General features: G+C 34.3%; 1 protein-coding gene across 1 annotated transcript in view; it reads right to left on the bottom strand.

Moving 5' to 3' along the window:
- Positions 1 to 22,099, bottom strand: part of LOC128790580 (sodium channel protein type 1 subunit alpha-like) — a 92,439-nt gene that overhangs the window by 21,020 nt on the left and 49,320 nt on the right. The window contains exons 12-21 of the mRNA XM_053947446.1: positions 21,683 to 22,063; positions 20,364 to 20,496; positions 19,329 to 19,567; positions 16,876 to 17,049; positions 15,910 to 16,266; positions 14,707 to 15,189; positions 11,731 to 11,848; positions 10,121 to 10,275; positions 7,340 to 7,513; positions 4,679 to 4,801 (exon numbers count right to left, since the gene is read on the bottom strand). Of these exons, the coding sequence (XP_053803421.1) occupies positions 4,679 to 4,801; positions 7,340 to 7,513; positions 10,121 to 10,275; positions 11,731 to 11,848; positions 14,707 to 15,189; positions 15,910 to 16,266; positions 16,876 to 17,049; positions 19,329 to 19,567; positions 20,364 to 20,496; positions 21,683 to 22,063 (2,337 nt within the window). The remainder of the gene's footprint in view (positions 1 to 4,678; positions 4,802 to 7,339; positions 7,514 to 10,120; positions 10,276 to 11,730; positions 11,849 to 14,706; positions 15,190 to 15,909; positions 16,267 to 16,875; positions 17,050 to 19,328; positions 19,568 to 20,363; positions 20,497 to 21,682; positions 22,064 to 22,099) is intronic.

Below are 22,099 nucleotides of genomic sequence, written 5' to 3'. Positions count from 1 at the left end.
AAGAACCCAATTTCTTGCTCTCCTTGTTGCATTAATGAAATGTCATCAACTTTTACATGCCCAATAACATTTTCAATTCAAATCCAAACTATATTTTGTATCCCATTAATTTTTTTTAAAACTTGGATCCTAACAGTGAGGGTTTTCTGTAAGATACAGCAAATACAAAACTGAAAAGAAATGGTATAATTTTCAATTATATAAAGTAACTCTTCAAAAGCTCTCTTCTTATTGTAGGATTACAGTCTAAAAAGATACTAACATGTTTCCTGTATGATTTATGAACATCTACATAGAAAGACTTCAAAGTTTATAAAATTTTTCATTGTCGTTCAGGAGACACAAAACATCTCAACAGACTTTCCTCAAAGCTCAAAGGTAATGTATAAGATCACAGTCCTCAGGAAGTTCTAATGAGTGCATGATGTTTAGATCAACAAAATATATTCCTCTATTTTTAAGAGAAATTTGCAGAAAATATTCACTCACTTTCTTGAGAGTGAATACATAATTCTAACTGTGAGATAAGATGCTGAACTTACACTGAACATGGCTGCTACTGATCCATCATTTACACTGCAGCTATAAAAACCCCTGCATTAGTGATATCCTCCTGCAGTTCATGCTTGCAAGGTTTGTGGTTTTAACAAGTGGATTTTACTAACGATTCTAGTGAATGCAAAATTTGTATATCGCTGATATGTCTCCTGCAGGACATTTTTAAACCCCAAGAAAGATAATACTCTTACTGGAATTTTATAAAAAAATTATGAAAACTAGTTTCCAACACAGGCCAAAGAAGAATGACTTCAGATTCCAAGAAGGGATTTAATATGTTATATATTGTGTGTATACATTTGGAATTATTTACTTAATATAACATATAGGGTGTTTTAAATTACTCAAAAATTTAAACTGCAGTTATATAAACATCTGTAGTTGTGACTATTCAGATCACAGTATTTTGCAGTGTATTTAAGGTATTAAGGGTAATGTTCAAGACTTTCTTCAGGTTATTTTGAGTATATTAGTTATAAATTGAGTAACAGGGTAATGCATAGATCTTTCCAAAACAATATATAAACCAGATTCAAATTTTTAAAGAAAACCAATTTTTATCAGTTAAAAAAGCCACTAAAAATCTTAAAATAGCTGACAAAAATACCCATTTGCTCATTTTCATGTTTTTTCTTTAACATTGAAATTTCAAAGAATTATTTCCAAAGATTTAAAGCAATTGAGAAGCAGTGGAGGATGAATATATAGAATCTACTTTTACTGATACTGGGATTTGCAGATGAGGTTGTCTCTCCTCCTAACCCTTAATATACAATGCAGTGATTAGTCAGACTGTACTCATTAAGGGTAGAAAAGGGGGAAATACTGTACCCACAATACAGGTAAGGGGAGGAACCAGTGGTCCACCCCATCCAAGCTGAAACGTATCCTAAATGAAATAGAAATACATAGCCTCTTATTAGTTGTGAATCTGTAATGACAGACACTTGATGCTATGTTTTATAGCTCAGTTATATGAGAAATGTTTCTTTCATACTAATGAAGTTTTGAGTACTCTTGAAAATGCCTTATTGCCACTTTCCTGGTAAGGGAATCTAAGGAATAGCCATTGAATTTTAGAGGAGATTTAAGACATCAAATACTCTAATTTAGATTTTAAAAGTTATGAAATTGGACTGGAAATTTGAAATACAGTAAATGTTTAAAGCCATCAGCCAGAAATATGCATAAGGCATGCAAAACTGAAAGTGCAAGTGTATTTCAGATTGTTTGCTGCCTTCTACTATTTCTCTAATAAATCAAGCACGGCATGTCATGCTTTATTTTGTGAAGTTAGACACAAATGCATGCTTTATTGTCACTTAATTCTCTAACTCAGCAAAGCAAATGTACTCAGTATTCTACATTTTCCAGTAGCATACCAATTCAGAACTAGCGCAAAAGCATTATACTGCGAGTACTAAAAAGCTAAACAAAAAGCAATGGGTATATTCAAATCTCAGTTTTGCATCTACTTCTGCTTAGTACATACACTAATTGAGATGAGAATATAAACCCTAAGACAGAAATTTAAATTAAATTAAAGCAATCCTTTACTTTGCCTTCCAGCATCTGGGTGGAGTTGGTTTTGAGATTCAATATAGAAAGTATTAAAATTTCTCAGAATTCAGTATACTAGCAGATATTCTAAATGCCTTTAATATGGCAGAATTCACTTCTGTGCTCAAGGCCAGAACAAACTATGGATCGCCTGTACCCTATTTTCGTGCAAGTGATTCATAGATCTTATACTCACTTTAGAAATATAATTATAAAATTAATTGTAACTAAAGAGTATAGCTGAAGACTTCTAAGAATGTAACTTAAAATTTGAAGTGTGTTTCATATTTAGGCATAACAGAATAGTCATTAGTATGTATTGACTGTGTAAAATGCTGCACTCTTCCAATTTACCAGAAAGAAAAACTTATTTAAGAGAAACATTGATTGAATTAAAATAGTTGAGTACTTGGCAAATTGTTTTACAAAATGATGCAGAACTTCTTATATCCACAGCCTCTTGTGGAATACTTCAAATATTTTATATTTTCAGTGCAAAATATGCACAGTTTTGAACATAGGTAAACATTAAATACATGCTGAATATAAACTGTTTTATCACAGCTCAGTGTAGGTATGGGCAATATAAAAAAGCTAAGAGGGCTGTTTTATCTTTATTTTCTGCAGACAGAAAAAAGAATCTCTTTTTATGAATTCTTATGAAATGAACTTGGTTTCTGAGAAGACTTCAATTTGACTATAGTTTTATGAGCTGGTCAATTATTTATTATTTGAATCTTTTTACTGTTCGTGAGTCATTCATAAAGTAATGCCAACAACTGTCAGTAGGCTCTTTTGAATACTTGCCAAGTGCTTTGGAAAGAAGCCACTATTTCAGAAGTGCAAGTAGTAACTATAAGGCCTCTATATATTTGGCTTGTCGAATCTGCGAAGTGACTGGAATCAGGTACTTCATTGACTGTCATTAATATTGGAGGATAGGGTTGAAGCCTATTTGCTTTTCCAAGTTTCTCTGTGATTCCTAACCAGTAAATTGCTCATGAATTATTCGTGTTGTGTAGATGAAATTCAATCATATGATTGGGCGCCTGGCAGAGTTTCATAGTAATTCAGCAAGCAGTAAGGGAAAGCAGTAAATAGATTTCAAATAACAGGTACCTTAATAACAGCTTCTTTATGCATAAGTATCTTAGAGCTTGTAAGTGGAAAATTTACTAAGGCAATCATGTAAAGATACAGAAAAAATGAATAAAACATTTGGCAATCAATTTTAACATCTTTTTAGAAATGGTCTTTTCTTCCAATATCATTTTAATAGCTGCATTTTTTTTCCTCCCTGAATAATGTCTGTACTGGTCTCCCATTCCTCCTGCAGCTGACCAGAACATCATTAAAACATAAAGCTGACAGCAGTTTCCCAACATTTCTCTGCACAAAACCACATACATTTATCTGAATGTTCATGAACATTCAAAGAAAGACAAAGAGAAAATGGCTAAATCAAATAGTTGCATATTCTGTGGTACTTGACCAGCTCTTACCCTGCTGAATATCACTTCATGAGTTTCATATAAGGAGAAAACTGCTAAAGTCAATTTGCTGCATAAAGCTGAAATTTATTAATTCAGTAATCATTGGTTAGCAACGTATTTTCTGTTGCATTCTGAAGTGGAGATAGGTAGTCTGCTGAATACAATTTCAGGAAAAGAATTAGAAGCCTCAGTTTGACTTAATTAATCTTCGATTTTTTAATGAAGATTTTGCATTGTTTCCTCTTATGTTTCCATGATGCAGGAAAAAGCATTCTCTTAAAGCATATTTCATTGACATGCATATAGAGTTAGTTTGTATTCAGTGGCTTTAAGGAACAGAAGGTATAAACAAATGAAAAAATAAAATGCCTTCTTGAGTGAGATGAATAGTAAGCAGGGCCTCTAAATTATTCAGAGTAGCAAGAAATAACTTTATATACATTGTATTGAATATTGAATAGAGATTAGTTGAACTAAAAGAAGCATTTAACATACAAAAAGAATAACTTCATAGAGGAATCAAACAACTTGATTTGCTTTTTAAGTCAGCCAAACTCAGAAATAGATTTAAACCACTAGTGGAAATGAATGTATCTGTAGTATCATCTAATGAAATTCAGTGGGGTTAGATTAAAGGGGGTTTATAAAATATAATGAAAAACGAAGAAGTTCAATTTCTAGGAGAAAATATCTTTGTTAACTAATGCTAAATTAGATTCCTGTAAAAATATTTTGATATATTTATCAGTAAATAAATCAATACAATTGTGTTACATTTTATTTATAATTAGGACTCTGTTAAGAGTTCATAGTTGGCAATTTCAAAGACTCATATGAAAAACTCCTGAGATTGGCTAGAAAGTAAAGTAACCTTAATGAATATAAGTTCTGTGTGATAACTGTATATGGTTTTAGGTGAATGGATGAAGCTTTTTGCTTATCTGTTAGTGAAAGATATGCGATAAAAAGATAGTGCAGCCTTTCTGCATGGACTCGTCATTCCTTGTTGTGCATGCATGTATTCCTTAAATGCATGCATAGTTTCAGACACTTTCACGTTGTCTTACCCTCATGCCTTCAAATCGTGACAAAGCTCTTAGAGGTCTCAAAGCTCTTAGTGTCCTAAGGGACTTAATGGCACCAAGTTCAGAGTAACCCAATGCATTTGCTGTTAAGCTAACCAAAGAGACCTATATGAAAACAGGAAAGTAAAAATTATTATATGGTACCTTCTACTTTACATACCATAGATGTGAGATATACACTTCGTTAGAAGATTCTAATTTTGGATCACTTTCTTCAGGAATAGGGAGTCTTTCAAGTTAAAAAAAAAAAAAAGAAGAAGAAAGAAGCAATATGAAAGGTGAATAGGTAAACAAACAAGCAAAAATATAAGATAACTAATATCTGGAAACATTAGTACTTCTGAATTTCATCCTTTACTACTGATCTGAGGACATATAATACCACAAAAACTGAATTACAATAATCTCTCCTTTTTACCAATTTAGATATTGGTCTTATTTTTTCTTTGTTTTACAATACTGCTGGGATCAGTAACTGTGGTTGATAATGTCATTTGATTGCCCACAACTGAAAGGGAAGTGATTGAAGTTTGTGTTGAACTACATGTGGGTCGCAGAACAACATTGCTCCCTGAAAATTGGTAAAAAGGATTATTTTTGCTATAGGCAGTTATACTGATTAATCCTTTTGCCTGACTGCTGAAATTATGTGCTTTACAAGGTGACATTTACCTGGACTATGCTGTTTCTAAGACCTTAGAAGAACAGTTCCATAGGTGGAAGAATTTGACAAGCCTTTAAATATTCCATGTCCCTACATTACCTCAGTGCGAAATACCACATTCTCCACATTTGCTATGGCTCCTGTCCAAAATATCACTTTCTGTTTGTTTCCCATTTCCCCTAAATGTTCCTTCATTATGCTGTTCTAATTACTTAAGTATTTATTGGGCCAAAAATAGCATAATGTTCTCATATACTCCTTATTATAAAGAACAGTGTATCAGGTAAACAGAATTCTAAGACTGTGCTCATATTTAAAAACAAGCATTATATGTGCAATTTTTAGCTGTTAAAAGTAAATAGCTTTTCTGAACTTTTCAGCAGCTCTAGCAAGCACGAAACGTGGTTCTTCTAAAATCTAAATTTCCTTTTTCCAGCACATTCATTGTATTACTGAAAACTTTAAAGTTGCCTTAATCTAAAAGAAAATTAAAGAAAATATCCATGTTTGTAAATCCAGCATATATCATGAACTAATTCAGACACTTGAATATGTACTATACCTTCACATCATGGTGTATTCACATTTTCACATTCACAAGATGGCTGTTCGGGATAGTACAATTTAAATAAGGTCAAATATTAGAGAAAATTGGTTTAAAAAATGAACAGCTGATTCTGCTTCTTGCATGCTTGTTCAAGCTTTTTTGTTGTAGGTGTCACTTAGGTACCCATTTTGAGAATTTCAATACTAAAGAGCAAACTGTTTTCCGAGAGAGGGTATTTTCTTTGTATGAAAAATGGCTATATGTAGCTGTATATGTGGAGTTGAATCCTCAATATATTTAAACCACAATGTATACAAATCAAAAATGTTGTAAACACCCATAAAAAAAAAAAGGGAGAAAAAAAAACAAACTGAAGGAAATTAATTGTTCTGATGCTCTAATTAGCCCTTGTATGATGGGAGCACATTGAGAAAGTGTTGGATTTTTGGCAATACTTTGGGACAATAAATTCTTATAAAGATCTCTTTTTGCCTATTCAGTGTACATTTCTAAGTCATTGAAACCAGGACAAAAATAATCTTAATTTTAAAACTGAGCTTGTTCAATACTTGGGTTTTGTATATGTTTTACCAGAAATTACTGTCTTGAAAATATAGTGACTGGTTCTGGTTTTGTAACTCTGTAAAACATAGTATTTGAGGTTCACCCACAGAAATTCATGAGCTGCAGAAACAGTATGCATTCCTGCACATTGATGTTTCTTTCCCCAGGATATTCTTAAATGCTCCATAATTGTATCAATGCATCAAGAAATGTTCTCTCCCATTTCACAGCACAGTACTGTAGAGCTAGAACTATGAGATAACCCTTGCAGCAAAGATTTCAAACATGCCTGTGAAGACTGCAAGCTCACTAGTACTTATTGGACTTCAATACTAATTAATCCACACTACCAGTGCTAGAGGTAAATCTTCCTTTCCTTGTGGAGCCCTTAATTTATCCACATGCTGAAATTTGTGGATATGATATTCATTTTCTTGCCAGAGGAGTTTTGATTCAGATGTTTGTCTGATGTCTGGTGGATCAGACACACATCTAAATGCAGAGTTCAGCCTAGACCACAGCAGGAGGAATGATGGGTCTGAAGGTGGGAGCGAGCATCCCAGGCCAGAATGCAAGGCAGGATGACCTCTTTCAACAGCAGTGTTGGGAACAACCCCCGAACTGCTTGGGAGCTACCATGCAAGGTCCTTGTGTTCAGCAGGAGAACTTCCAGTCTCTCTTAACATAGCAAGGCAGTGCTGCAAACATAGAGTGAAAGAGAGAGAAACATGGAATCTTTCCAGCTACCTTACTTTTCAAATTGAAAAGTAGACTAGTTGGCATTAATAGATATTATGGCTGCAGAGAAAGTAAGTTTAAAAATTATCAGACAAATATAAAAGTATCACCTAGGAAATGCACTACATACATCGACAATCAGGAAGTCCAGCCAGCACCAGGCATTAGTAAAATATGTTTGGTAGCCATAGGCCACCCACTTCAGCAGCATTTCCAGAATGAAGATGTAAGTGAAGACCTTGTCAGCATATTCCAGCATGGTCTTGATAGTTTTACGTTGCTCAATATAAATGTCTTCAAAAGCCTGTGAGTATAAACATTCAAAGCTGTGTTATGTTTGGTTACTGCACGTGCTTCAGGTTGTAACACAACAAACCAAAGACAACAAAAAAAGGAAATAATATTTAAGAAAAGGCAAGGATATGTCATTTCTATCTAATGCTTCTTTTTCTGATAACTCAGTATATATCTGTTTTCTCCCTATGGAAATATATTTTCCAGGTCACAGGAGGAAGAAGCAGATATTACACAGCAACCACTACACTTGTCAGAGATTTTTAAAAATGTATTTATTTATTGCTGATAGTGAATTATTCTTCTCAGATCATATTGCATAGTGACAAATGGAATTGATTCTGCCAAGTGTTGTGCCTGAACTGAATTCTACAGAGATCATTTGGCTTGCATGTAGGTAGGCCCAACTACAAAATCCAGGGCCATAGCTGTAAAATTTTCAGGACAATGACAATACAAGCTAACTTCTGTTTTTAAATCCTCTGGCTTCCTGAAAATTTTAAGTTATAAATCTTAAAATAAGTTCCTCCTTTCTTAAAAAAAAAAAAAATATTCTATCTTAATCAATTACCTGCTTTATTATTCACATTTTATGAGATACATAAAATTTCTGAGCTCCTTGCCATGTTATTTACACTTTTTGTGTTCTCATTTCTAGGCAATAGAAAAAACAAATAGCTCCTGCTTTTCATAAGTTCTTCAATTTTTTTTCCTTTAATTGCTTTCAAATTTCAATGATGCTATTATTTCTTATGGAGACTGACTGATTTTATCAAGCTGAAAGAACTGGAATGATCAGCTAGCTTGCAAAGAGTTGGATATTTTTTGATACTAACATTCATTTTTACTCAGCTTACTTTTGAACCACTTGACATCTGTCAGTTCAAGTGATTAGTGTTTGTATATCAGACATCAAGCTAAGATCTGTGTAATTCTGGTTACTTCCATCAGGCACTGTGGTACCTGACACTCCTGTATTCACTAAAACCGGGAAGTCAGCACTTGCCATTTCATTTGTACAGGTGGGGGATGCCGGAGGCTGAGTGAGCAGCGCTCCTGGCAGGGAAATGTGTGTGCTCCCTGCCTGGGAGCCTGGGGAGGGCTGTGCATTTCCTGGCTGTGCTGACAGTGAGATTTGGCTGGAGCATGGCCTTGGGGTGAATGTGGGATGCAGAGCTGTTAGGTACAAAGAGACCTGTTCACTATCACAAAGGACTTTAAAGGGAGAGCAGAGTCTCACATCTCCAGAGACTTGGGCTAATCCATGGTCTTTGAAACGTTTTCACAAAATAAAGGTTCTTTGCATGACACACCTTAGGCTCACAAGCACGGGGTACTAACACTGTGGGATCTTGTCTCAAACTTTCTCTAAATATTATAATAGAAATTCACCTTTTTCAGATCTCCTTCCACTACTTTTCTCATTTAAATTTCTTGTCACTGACGATTTTCTCCACTTAGTTGTATGAACCAAAATTCATTGGCGTAAACTTGACATTTTTTTTGTTATTTGGAGGATTTTAAATGGCATGGAAGGTGTCACATGGCATTGCATAAAAGTTGTTTTTCTGATGATTGTGTCAATATTAGACCAAACAAAAGCAGAATAATTCTTAGAGATGTAGCTGAAACTAGTGATAGGTATTATCATAAACTGCTAACAGTATTTAAAAGTATTTTAAAGTGTTGGCAGTGGTCTAATGAGCTTATAATACAATTTGAAACACAATTTTGGTCATTATGTAGGAAGTTAAGTAATTTGCTAAAGGGTAATTAAATCTGTCAGGGTAGAGGCTAGATATACTCTGCATTGTCTTACAGTAAATAGTTTGCCTAAGAAACATCACCTCAGTGTATTTATTCAGGCTCACTTTAATTTAAAAATTCATCTACAACTTCTTTATTCTTCATCATTATTTGTATTTTTGAAAAAACATATTATAGTTAGGGTTTATTTAATTCATTTATATAGATTTTTATTATGGTTGGCTTCCCTTTATTCTGCCCTTGCACGCTTGTAAAAGCAAATTCATGTTTTTGCAGATGTCCCTTCAGTCTACATGAGTATGAGTCAGTAGAAGTTTGAATTTTAAGTCTAAATAATAAATTCTTATTCTTAGAAAGGAATTAAAAAACCCCACACAGTCTTAGCCTTTTTTTTTTTTTTTGCTGTTCTAGCACACAGCATTGATAGGACTACATAAGGAAGCCCTGGCCCTTGCAAGGTGTTTTGAATTGTGTATGCCATTATGGTTCCAAATACTCAACAGTGACAGTCCTTTTCCCTGAGCTACATCAGTAAACAGCAGTGAAAGGAGGGAGCGCAAACAAATAAGAAAGTTTAGTATGTTCTCTTCTTCACATGTGGTTTCTCTCTGCCTGAGGCATATCACTGCCACTTCCAGCAATGGAGGTAGGCTCTCTCTAATCACTTTTGTCTGTTCTTTTTTCTACATGTTGTTAAGAAGAGACTGGTTTTGCTGCTTTTCCCAAGGCCTGAAAATTTAGTCCTATCATTTGAATACATGGAATTGTATTAAGTTAAAGCTGTGTTAGAAGAGATAATTATAAGGAGTTTTCTGACAACACAGAAAGGTTCTGTTCATGTTTTACTTACCAGAGCTCCACTACTGAGGAGAATCATAAAGACAATGAAAGTCTCAAACCAGTTGTGTTCAACAATCCTGAAGCAGGTTTTTCTAAGGTTCCACCACTGCTTTCCTCTCCCTTCTTCTATACTTACTTGACAGCACTTGAACCTTCTTACACAGCCTTTAGAACATTGTATGTAATGACAGGAAGAAAAAAAAAAAAAAAAAAGAGATTTTGTTGAGTTGCATTAATTTTGGTTATGCATTCTGTTAATAATATAATGCTATCTTTACTGTGCTATTTAGTAAAAACCCAATAGATTTTTACCTAGATAACCTTTTTCTTCAAAGAAAAAAAAAAATTGAGACAGTTGGAATTTACAGTTAAATGAACAAGTGAGAAGAATGCATTTCTCATTTATCAAGAAGTGCTCAATACCGTGCACATAAAAAGATAAAAGTCCATCAAACATGAAGCCAAATTACAGAATACAAAGTAAGAGTTAAAATATAAAAACTCATCCAAACATCAGGTAGGTTGATGTAGTAAGATATGGGCAAATGATATTAAACTGTACCTTCTTTTGTTCAGGATACTCAATTCAGGCAATCTTGCATTCGTTGCATGAAAAAAACCTAAGCCTCTTATCTAAATTCTGGGCTTTTCAGTACCAGTTAATTTCTCTAACTTGTGCCCCTAATTTATTTTACACTTTTATAATTTAGCTGCTGACTTTTATGCAGAAAAATACTAGTAATAAATAACAGTATATTCCATGACAAATCCTAGGCTGTTACAGTACTACCTCTTATGAGTTCAATGCAAATTTCTAAAGAATGATCTGTTATCATGTCCAGAAGTAATCCAACCTGACAATAGCATTTATTCGCCAATGCCTAAATCTAACTTTTGTTTACAGATACCAAAAATGGTATTTGTATCCTGATATTATTATTTAAAAAAAATATTTCTTTCTCCACCTCCTTCACATGCACACATCCATAAGGTTTCTCCCAAAGAAATGCCATTGGAAAAACATTTATGACTAGATTGGGGTTTTATTGAATTGTGGGCCAATATAAGGAAGAATGAAAGATGAAGGAGTCCACCAGATTAGACTGTTCTTTCCCCAGGTGGCACGCAAGGCTCTTCCTTCTCTTGCCAATTTGTAGAAGATTCATTTAGCATTTTTCACAAGACCATCTAGGTGCAGTTTTCATTTATCGCTAAACAGATTTATTTTATTGTATTTATTTTATTGTAGTAATGTATACTTTATAAAGCACTTAGTTATCTGTGAAGAAAATTTTAAATAGTGTGTTTATTATCTGTAACTAAACTCTGAAAGTACAGTAACATACTAAAATAAAACTTTCAATACTGCATTTTTCTTATTTTAGAAATAGAGATACATTTCCAATAAAATGTTTTCTTAACTGTTTATCCAATACATTATATAATTGTGGTATCAGTTTCCACATAATGAGTTATGGACTAAAATTACTACTGCTAATAATCAGAGCTTAAACACTAACAAAAGGGTAATATGCTTCATAAATCTTAATACTTAACTTACATAGAAAATGGTTCTGTAATTCTATTAATAATTATTACTAATGTTTTTCTTCCAAATACCTTCTGTGAAGCAGGCCTCTGGCTCCTGGGCTTCTTCAGGTTCAGCTTCTGGTTGTTCTTCTGCAGGAAGTCCAATATCAACTGTGCTGCCTTCAGATGAGCTAGATGAATTTAACTTCTATAAAGGAAAGAAGCATCACAAATGAACAGTAAATAATTAAAAGGCAAATATTATTTGATTCTGAAATAAGTAAATTAGACAATGTTTTTGAATATTCTAGAGTTCAACATAAGTAAGTTGTTGATAAAACACCTGAGAAATTTATAGTCTGGTTTTCTTCCTGTACTGTATCAATCTATTAAATAGAAGTTGGATCAGTAACAGATCAGACTTCAAATAAGATTGTGCTTTAAACTGAAAAATGTGGGTAATGCTAAATCTGAGAAGATTTATGACCACAACAAGCCATAAGTCATAATGATCTCTTGACCTACATAGAAATAATGAAGCTTAAAAAAATATACAGGAATTTGTAGTGTCTACTGAAAATCAGGTAAGAGTCTAAAAATAACTGCATAAATGAGGTGGGAGCTCAGAGGAATGAGGAAAAAAAGCAGAGAAGGCCATACTTCAGGGGTTAGTAAATCCAGATTAAAACTGCTGGAAGTCTAGCTCAGAGTGAGGCAGAATCTGCATACAATAAGGCTGACGTAGTTTAAGCCCATAAAAAAATCAGATGTGTTTTATCAACAAATTTTCAACAACGTGACGAGCATAAAGACAGTGAGGCATAAGTTGGAAACCAAATTAAAAAAAAAAAAAAAAGAAAAAAAAAAGAAAAAAAAATAATGCATTTAAGCTAATTCTCATCCTAAAAATCCCAAAACTTGTAACATGTAATGTGCAGCTGGAACCTGCTTGCAATCTATCTCTTTGGTATTGTGGCTAAAACTTGGGCAAAATTGTGAAGGAATATATTTAAGTATGTATGGCTAAACAAAATAATGAAACAACTGCAATATAGATCACTGAGTCTAACTGTAAACTCAGCACTGCCAAGACTACTATTAAACCATGTCCTCAGGTGAGGTGCCACATCTTTTAAATACCTTCAGGTATGACAATTCAACCACTTCCTTGGGCAGCCTATTCCAGTGTTTGACAATCCTGTCAGTGGAGAATTTTTCCCCAATATCCAATCTAAACCTCCCCTATGGCAACTTGAGGCCATTTCTTGTCTCTTCTTACTTGGGAAAAGAGCCTGATCCCCACCTCGTTGCAGCCTCCTCCCGGGTTCATCATTGCTAGGTGGCAGCAGGCCTTTTGGTATTGAGGACAAAACACCCCAAACAGTTACAACAAAACTCTTATTAAAGCAGTGGCAGCAATAAGTCAGAAGTGTCACAGTACTTTTTCAATGGGATAAAAGGTAACCCTGTTCCTACAGGTAGCAGCACATCAGCAGACAGCTTTCCTAAGCTTTCCTAAACTGAGGAAACAGGAACAATGTCTAAACAGGAACAATTCTCCATTGGTCAGTCATAAACCAGCTGATGTCTCTCTATTTGACTGTCTGCTCTGTGATAAGTTGGAAGACTGGACTGGACAGCATGAAGGTAGTTGTGGAGAGTATATGATATGTCATTGTTTTCTTCTAAAGGATCTTTGTTTAAATGTTTTATTTTGAAATTGTTCATGCTGAGAGTTGTTCATAGTGTGCTGAAAGAAATTTTAAGAACCTTTATTGTAGCAGTGGTTCATAAGCATAAGTCAAATGAATTATAGACATTTTAGCTAATATTTATAATTATTAATTATATTATTAATTATTAATGGTGCAGATATTAATTAGGGAATGAGAACAACACTGTCTCTGAAGTAAGTTGCTGTGGGGAGAGGCTGTTTTGTACAGGTTTCCTTTCTTGGAGGAGGATCCAAAAATTGCACTTAGCTTAACACTGGCTGGGAGCACTAGAGGGCTCTTACACACACTGAAAGGATAGTGATAAGGAATTCAGCTACCCTAAAATTTGGTGTCTGAAACAATGGTAGCAATACAGCCGTGTGACAGAAGGGGGAAGATGAGCTATCCTGTAAAGAAACTGCATTGCAACCAAAATGGGAACTAGCTGTTTAAGGCTGAGGTTTCTCAAGTGAGAAAATTAACATTGTTAAGTGTCTGGAAGGGCAATTTTCTAATTTGATAAAATGGCAACAAAATAAGTCATTGAGGGTGTAGTTGTTTTGCAAATTCTGTCATCAAGTCAATTTCAATTATTTTGCTAAAATAGCCACATACAAAAAGTTATGTAATGGAATAGTTATAGCCTTTATATGCTTTTTAAAATTACAGTTCTCAAAAAGGCATTATATCAATAGTCTGCTTTAGCATTCCTTTGGCAACAGTAGATATTTTCATCTGTTGGTACATTTCAATTTTAACAACCAAGTGAATTTGAATTATATGGGAGAGTCTGGTTAAGACTTCTTTTTATGGGAATCTAGGTGTAGAAGAGCTGACAATTTTAAAATTCAAAAGAATTCATATGTCTAAAGAATTGTCTAAAGGAGTTACATAAACTATTTATACATTTTCTGGTTTACATATGCTTTTTCAAGAGGCAGAGAGAAGATGTATCACACTCCTCATGGGGCCCTTGTCACAGAAGGCAAACAAAAATTTCTAGTGGAAGAACACTGCAGCTAAGGCACTGTCCCCTACAAGTTGTTATAACTACCATGTGGACCATACTTGGTTTTATGGATTAGTTGAGTCTCCCATTACATGGCCTCTTATCCCCTCTAGGAGGCTATAATTCTTAACTCTTTCTCACACTTCTGTTCATCAAGAATTAGGTCCTCCTTTATGTACTCATTTATGCCTATCTACAAAGAAATGTCAAAATAAATTATTAAGCATTGAATACACTGGTTTATGAGAAGTAAAACAAAAAAAACCCTAAACAATCAAACAAAATCGCACATAACAAAAACCCTCAAAAGATGAGAGAGAAGTGCAAAAAATATCTAAATACCTCTTTGCTTTCTTCCAGGTCTGATTCACTACTAAATTCTTCTGTGTTTAAATTTTCAAAGTCGGATTCACCCACAGCAATGGGCACTGTCACGGTGAGGCTTGGGTTGTTTATGAATGACATGTAATCACTCTCATCAATTATGTATTTTTCCACACTGCTGCCTGTGCCTATACCACTGGTGGTTCCATTTGCATCTTTAATATAATCATGGTCCTTGCTTAGTTCCACAGTTGTATGGTTAGAAATACAGCTATTTTTGTTGTTTAAATCTTCAAGTGGCTTGATTTCATCTAAAGCTTTCTGTTTTTTAACAAAAGCTTTTTGGATGAATTCACGTGCTTTTCTCTTCACATAATCTATGCCTTTCTGCATTCTTGCCACAGCAATCTGGAGATTGTTCATTTCATTATCATCGTCTGTCACAGCAAGGTTGTCTGCACTAAATGAGCTCAAGAGCAAGGCCAAAAATAGGTTCAGTACCTGCAGAAAGATTTTTAAAAATATCTTCTAAGATGTTCTAAGATGCTTTATTTTAAAAAATAACGTTTATTTTGTTAAAAAATGTCCTATTATTGACATCAAAGACTGAAAACGCAATAATTCACCATAACCAAAAAGTACCCTCAAAAATTTTTCTCTTCTCTGTAAAAACCAAGCTTATTTCATTTAGTTCAGGTCCTACTCACTATTCAAAAATATTTGTACGATTGACTAATATCTGTAAATGTGTCTTTAATTCCCCACAGTATGTAAATATTTTGGTGTCAAAGCTTATAATCTAAAAATGGAGCTATCAGATTTGCTGTTCAGCATCATTAAAAAGTTTCATTTATCCCATCACACAACAGAAATTAGATTATTCAGGTGACTAATCATATGGTATAAATAACAAAAAAAAATCCACAGTAAATGGTCTATAAAGAGCCCATAAACTAAAATTATTTGGAGCACAAAATATTTTCAAAGGGCCAAAAGAGAAATTAGTCACATTCTTAAGTGCCCACTTGGACATTCTTAGGATTTTGACATGGCAGAATATTTTGTTCTTTATCCAAAAAAGCTCTTAAGCTTAACTTTAAGCATTTCTTGAAACCACCTGCTTAAGTGCTTTGTTGAAGCAGAGCCAGAGCACTTAGTTCACTTCGGGACTGAGACCACTCTCTTGCCAAATAATTTTTTGTTAACACTTGGATTACATACCACTAGGTTTCCAATCACCATGACCATCATGAAGACTGTAAGGCACATAGCTTGGCCTGCAACCTCCATGCAGTCCCACATGGTTTCTATCCATTCTCCACACAGCACTCGGAATACAATCAGGAAAGAGTGGAAGAAATCTTGCATGTGCCAGCGAGGAAGTTCACAGTCACTGGAGATTTTGCAGACGCATTCCTTGTAGCTCTTCCCAAAGAGCTGCATCCCAACCACAGCGAAAATGAACACAATGATGGCCAGCACCAGGGTCAGATTCCCCAGAGCTCCCACGGAATTACCAATAATTTTTATCAACATATTTAGTGTTGGCCAAGATTTTGCCAATTTGAAAACTCGTAACTGGAAGGAAAGAAAAATATTGTTAGGAGAACCAGAAAGACACAAGGCTATTTGAACGTTAATTTGTGTAAGGATATTGCTGCAAAATATGCCTTTAGTTGGATTGTTCAGAGGATATCATCTTGCCTAAAAGCATGAAGATGGAAGTTTCCCTCAAGAAAAATTTGTAAAATTGTAATTTGATATTCTCAAACCATAGCTTTTACTGAAGGCCAAAGAAGCTACTGATTTGAACTTAAAATCTAGGGTTCACCTGTTAAAATAATCTGGACAACTTTTAAACTAGTATTTGTAGAGATCTGTTCCTGTGATGCCAATCAGAGCATAATACCTCTAGTGAGTCAATTTAATTCTGCATAGTGGGATGTTTAAAGTGTGTACATACAAAGGATACTTTGGAAATAAGCCCAGGGTACCTACTGCTATCTGTTTGAATCTCTATCAATTTCCACTGAAGACTGTAAAATACCACAATTAGTAAGGATTTGTGCTAATGAAACTGTCCTCAGGATCAGTATCATGGCAAACATCAAGCAAATTTTTAAGACAAAAATAAACTTATTTTAATAAAGCCACATTGAAAAATCAGTACAATTGAAGTATATTTACCAATCTGAATGATCGAAGAACAGATAGTCCTTCCACATCTGCAAGACCAAGTTCAACCAAGCTAAGGGTTACAATAAAGCCATCAAAAATATTCCAGCCTTCCTGGAAATAATAGTAAGGATCCATTGCAATTATCTTGAGAAACATTTCTGCTGTGAAGATTCCAGTGAAGACCTGAGTTCAAAGGGCAGTTTGTTATTTCAAGGTGAAACATAATACTCCAGATCTAGTTTAATTCAAGCTATGTCTTATCCAAAAGCAATACTTAAAAATAGTTGCATTTACTGTAGTGATTTATTATGCCCACCTTCCCTTAACAAGTGTCAGAAAATCAGGTAATTTTTCTATTGATTAAATTTTGTACTAAGCAAATTACAAAACTTCTGTTTTATAACATTTGAAATCCAATTTCAACTTTCTAAGGATATGGACTTTATCATGTGTAGTACAAAGAATGTCCCAAATTTGATTTTCAGAACATAAACCAGAATGCTTTCCAAGAAATTATATGGTATAGCTCTTTCTTGTTGTACAAATTACAAATTAGGCCAAATCAAAGGCTACAGGGGGGCACTTCTTGCCTGATATGACCTGCCTATAATTCAGTTGAACAGAGGTGTGATTATACCAGATGAATAAATGGAATATTATAAATGGTATATTATAATGTACCTCAGTTGATACAGCAACTGAGATACATGATGATGTGCTGAGATACAATTTCCTGAAGCTGAGTAACTTCTACCTAGGCATGCCCAGAAGTAGCAGCAAAGTTGGTTGGCTTAAACACTTCAATATCAGGAATAGAAGAGTAATTAAGAATGCATTTTAAACAAAGTGCTGCTGGTAGTGGTTTCTCATAATGAGTTTCTGTGGTGAAGGAAGTAGGAATTATATTTAAGACCCACCAAAGTAATAAACCTGGGTAGCTTTGAAAGAAGTCTTGGGAGAATTTCTTCTAGGATAGGAATGTACTAAAGTCACTGTTAAAAACTGCTTGAGCCCTGCTCTGACTGGTTGTTTTCTGGTTTTGTTGTTTTTTTTTTTTTTCTGGTTTTGATAACCCATTTTTCAGCAAGCTGGAAAGAAAATAGGACAGCTAAAGAGAATAATCTAAGTGGGATAATCAGGAGACAGGAAAGAAGTCTGACTTGCTCTGCCTGGGAATATCAATACTCAAGATAGATTGTTACAGTCTTTAAATACACTCTAGATACAGACACCAGAGAGGGAAAGGTTACCAATTTTTAAGATATAGGATTGGAACCCCTGAGAAAGACATAGGAATGATACAGTTTGAAATGCTGACAGGTTCTTAACAATCAGAACAGCACAAGAAGCTTTAAAGTGGAGCAGGCAACCTCCGAGATCCTCTCTATTGCAGAAGGGGTTCATGTCAGGGAGCCTAAAACTGGAAGAATGTGGTGCTTATAGACAGGTTCTCTCACACTCCCTTTGTTGTCAGAGGTACACCAAGATTTATAGGGAATTTTCTTGGGTGGAAAACAAACCTATAAAATGCTACAAGATTTTACATTTTATTAGGAAACAAAGGTTCAGCATTTCCCTTATATTAAGTATATGAAAATCAGCTGTACAATTTTCTATTCATTCTCCCCCTAAATTCTATAGTTATTTACATGAACTATTTGTTCCTCATTACAAAACAAGGATTATTAAAAATCACATTATAAGAAATCAGTTCTTAAGAAGGAGATAAAGTAGGACTGTAGCTGCAGATACTTCTATGATCAAACCTGTCAGTTCAAAAGCAGGAGAGCTACAAAAAGTTAACTCATGAAATCTTTAATAATTTATCTTTTTGAGGCAGAGAGAAAGGGAGAAAATACAGCTGACAACCTGAAGAAAATACATCTTACTAATTATCAGAGGATAAAAACAATAAAAAATAGGAGAGGAAAAAGTACTGTGGGATTTTTTTTACATAAAACATAGAAAGAAAACAATCCACTTATCCATATAAAAAGACTTTTGCACAAGAAAATTCTAGAAATGCTTTTAAAGGGATCTTTTAGCTATTGTAATTTCTGCTCAGGAAACAGCAATTAAAAACACATTCATAATTTAAAGATTTATATTGTATTGATTGAGAAATTAACACTGCATTTATTTGCATAGTGTCTGTTTCATGGAAACAATGCATTTCCTGTAGTAGTTACACAAATCAAACTCTGCTTAAGATGGACTTTACTTAATGTAGTATTGGAGCCAATTTTTAAATTTTTAATTTGATTTTGCAGAACACAGCAGTATATTGATTTTACAGCATCCTAAGCTACATGAGCCAGGGTTGACAGTCAAATTTCCAAAAATGTTCTGATACTTATATCTGAAGGTCAATAAATGTCCAAAAAGCTGTTAAAACCTTTTCTTTCAGTTATTACAGGCATATTTCCTTCCAAATCATGACTGTAAAACCCCAACAAACTTACCAGATTTCCAACTGACAGTACATTATTGAATTCGTCGGTCATTGGATAGTGTTCCATAGCCATAAAGAGTGTATTTAAAACAATGCAAATTGTAATAGCCAGGTCAACAAATGGGTCCATTACCACTAAGTTGACAATGTGCTTAACTTTTAACCAGTGTGGACTGCAGTCCCAGATCAAGAAAATATTTGCAAATTTATACCAACACGGTGGGCATTTCTGTCTCGATTCTTCAAGTTCTGTGGGGAAAAGAAAATTTATGTATGCAACTATGTGATTTCTCTAACATTCCTCATTCCAATATGAATTGTACCAGTCAAGTTTTCAGTCTGTAGTGGTACTGATTAACCTCCTTTAAGCCCCAATTCCACAGGGCTTTTAAGGAAAGCCTTTAAAAATTGCTATTGAATATATTTGCTATGTTCAAAGCTTATCTGTCAAGCACAACTTCTTTGTATTACTATCACTATGCCAATCAGTATCAATTTATGCATCAGTTTCTAATATGTATTTAATTTTTCCGTGATTACACTTCAGTTTGTTTCTCCCACCTACTGTTCAGGTATGTAAATATTTTTATTCTGAAATTTGTAGCATTTAAGTGAAAATGTTTGTTCCGAATTCAAGAAAAAAATCATTTTGATGACCTAGAATAGCTTTACAGAATGATTGAATAAATATAACTGTAAAAATGCTTATATATTTTAACAATAGTTGCATATGTTTGAAGAATATTCAGTGGCTTTTTTGTGTCCAATAATACATTTTTAATTACTATGTGTAAGTACCCACTCACATGTGTTAGAAGGCAACAAAACAATGAGATAGAAATGCTTCTTTATGTAATAGCTTTAATGCTTAGTTATATAATAACCTTAATAAATAAAGAGCTTTGAAATTACTGGTAAATATATATCAGTTTGTTGGATGTTATCTGTACTTAAGCTATTTTAAATCTGTTTTCAAGTTTCAAATCAAATTTTAGAAATCTATGGGAAAAGCAGAATTAAATATTAACCTATGCATAGCACACACCTTCCACAGTGTTTGTGAGGATGCTAGCAATACTCATGGCTCTTTCCCTTAAAGCTGGATCTTCCAGGAAGTCCATAGAAACATGAAAAGAACCTGATATTCTCTTCCTCATTTCTGGTTCTGTCGTGGTGCCCTATACAGAGAACGATAGTAGGTGAGACCACGTTGAAGAAACAACCAGATAAGCAAATACTACATAAGCCTGTTAGTAGTGTCTTAGCTTGGACACGTGCTCCGTGCACTTCATATTTTATCATGTCAGACTTTTATTACTTTTTAGTACCTTTTAAATAATTTTAGAATTCCATTAGGTCACAGGTACCTACAGTTCAAGACTGAGAGGGAGTTTATTGACTCAATTTTTGCATTTTTTTCTTTAAGATATGGAAAGTCTTTAAACATTTAAACAAATTTAAACAAATGGAAAAGGGTTGAGTTCAAAATATTGCACAAAATTTTGCAAACTGTAATTTTTTTTCCTTGCTCCTGTTGACAGAATATTCTCGGGTTTGCAACATAATAGTCTTTTCTCCTAATCAAACTGTAGCAAGTAAGAAAAGTCTGACTTCCTCATGCTTCCTCATGCTAGTATTTTTTAGCAGTCTGAATAGACAAATTTGAACTAAGCAAGAAATTTTTTTGGAGACATTTTCTCTTACCTTTGTATGGTAAGAGAATGGCAGCAATATGTGCTGCCAATATGTTCACACAGCCATTTGCATTTTTAGAAATATGTATTAAGCTTTGATCTTGCAATGAACTATTTGTTGTCTAAACTACAATACTCCACCAGAAATGGATGGAAAATATATAGGAATGAGAAATAAATGGTAATAAGTAACTGACAACTTCCTTACATTTTTAACCAGGCGGATAAGGAAGAATGATATCAAAATTAACTAATAATGCTAATTTTGATAGTGGTAATACAGCATCATATTGATTGCAGTTATTGAACATTTTTGTATAATATTTTCCACTGTATATCAACTACGATAGCTAGATGGACCTTTAGATCAGCTAAAGGAAAGTATGGCACAGTAATACAGTGAAGCATAGCATTTTTATGAATGTGTAAGTTTTTACTCTATTACTTAGAAACTGTCACTTGCATTTGTTAGTTATGTGAATCTTTGTAAGTAAATGCTTAGCTTGCAAACCTATCTTAGCTGTTTTATTTACTAAAGAGTTTACAAGATGCAGGAGCATTCATAGCTTGACCAACCAGGAAGCATTGCCAAGGGTTCCATTCTGTAGAAAACACTGGCTGGTGCAGTAAGAAAAGGCCACCATGCCTGAGCTATTTAAAACTTTCTTACATTGTCATCAGTAGCTGGTTTATCTATTATCACCTCTGGCAGAAGCTGTCCAACAGGCGATGTAGGAACAGATGGTCCACCAACCAGGGAAACCACCCCATTGCAATCCACGGTGCTGTGCATCTTCCCATTCACTGGAAACACTGCCAGCATCCTGGATGACCTACTGGCCTGGCTAATGTTACTGTTGCGCCGTTCACCGTGCCTGCGCGGCACAAAGAGAGAATCCCTTCTGCTGTCATTGTCTTCAAAAGTGCTGTGCTCATCATCAGCAAAGTCATTTTCTGACCCTACATCCTTTGCTCGACCTCTGAAGCTGAAAAGACTTGTTCTGCTGTTGCGCCTTGGGGAAAACAGGGAGCCACGAATGCTCAGCAAAGACTGCAGGTAAATAAAATACGTGATTATTAGCTGAAA

The sequence above is a fragment of the Vidua chalybeata genome, chromosome 7, assembly GCF_026979565.1.
Source record: "Vidua chalybeata isolate OUT-0048 chromosome 7, bVidCha1 merged haplotype, whole genome shotgun sequence".
In the NCBI taxonomy this organism is placed as follows: Eukaryota; Metazoa; Chordata; class Aves; order Passeriformes; family Viduidae; genus Vidua; species Vidua chalybeata.
This window is presented reverse-complemented; position numbering and strand designations above follow the sequence as displayed.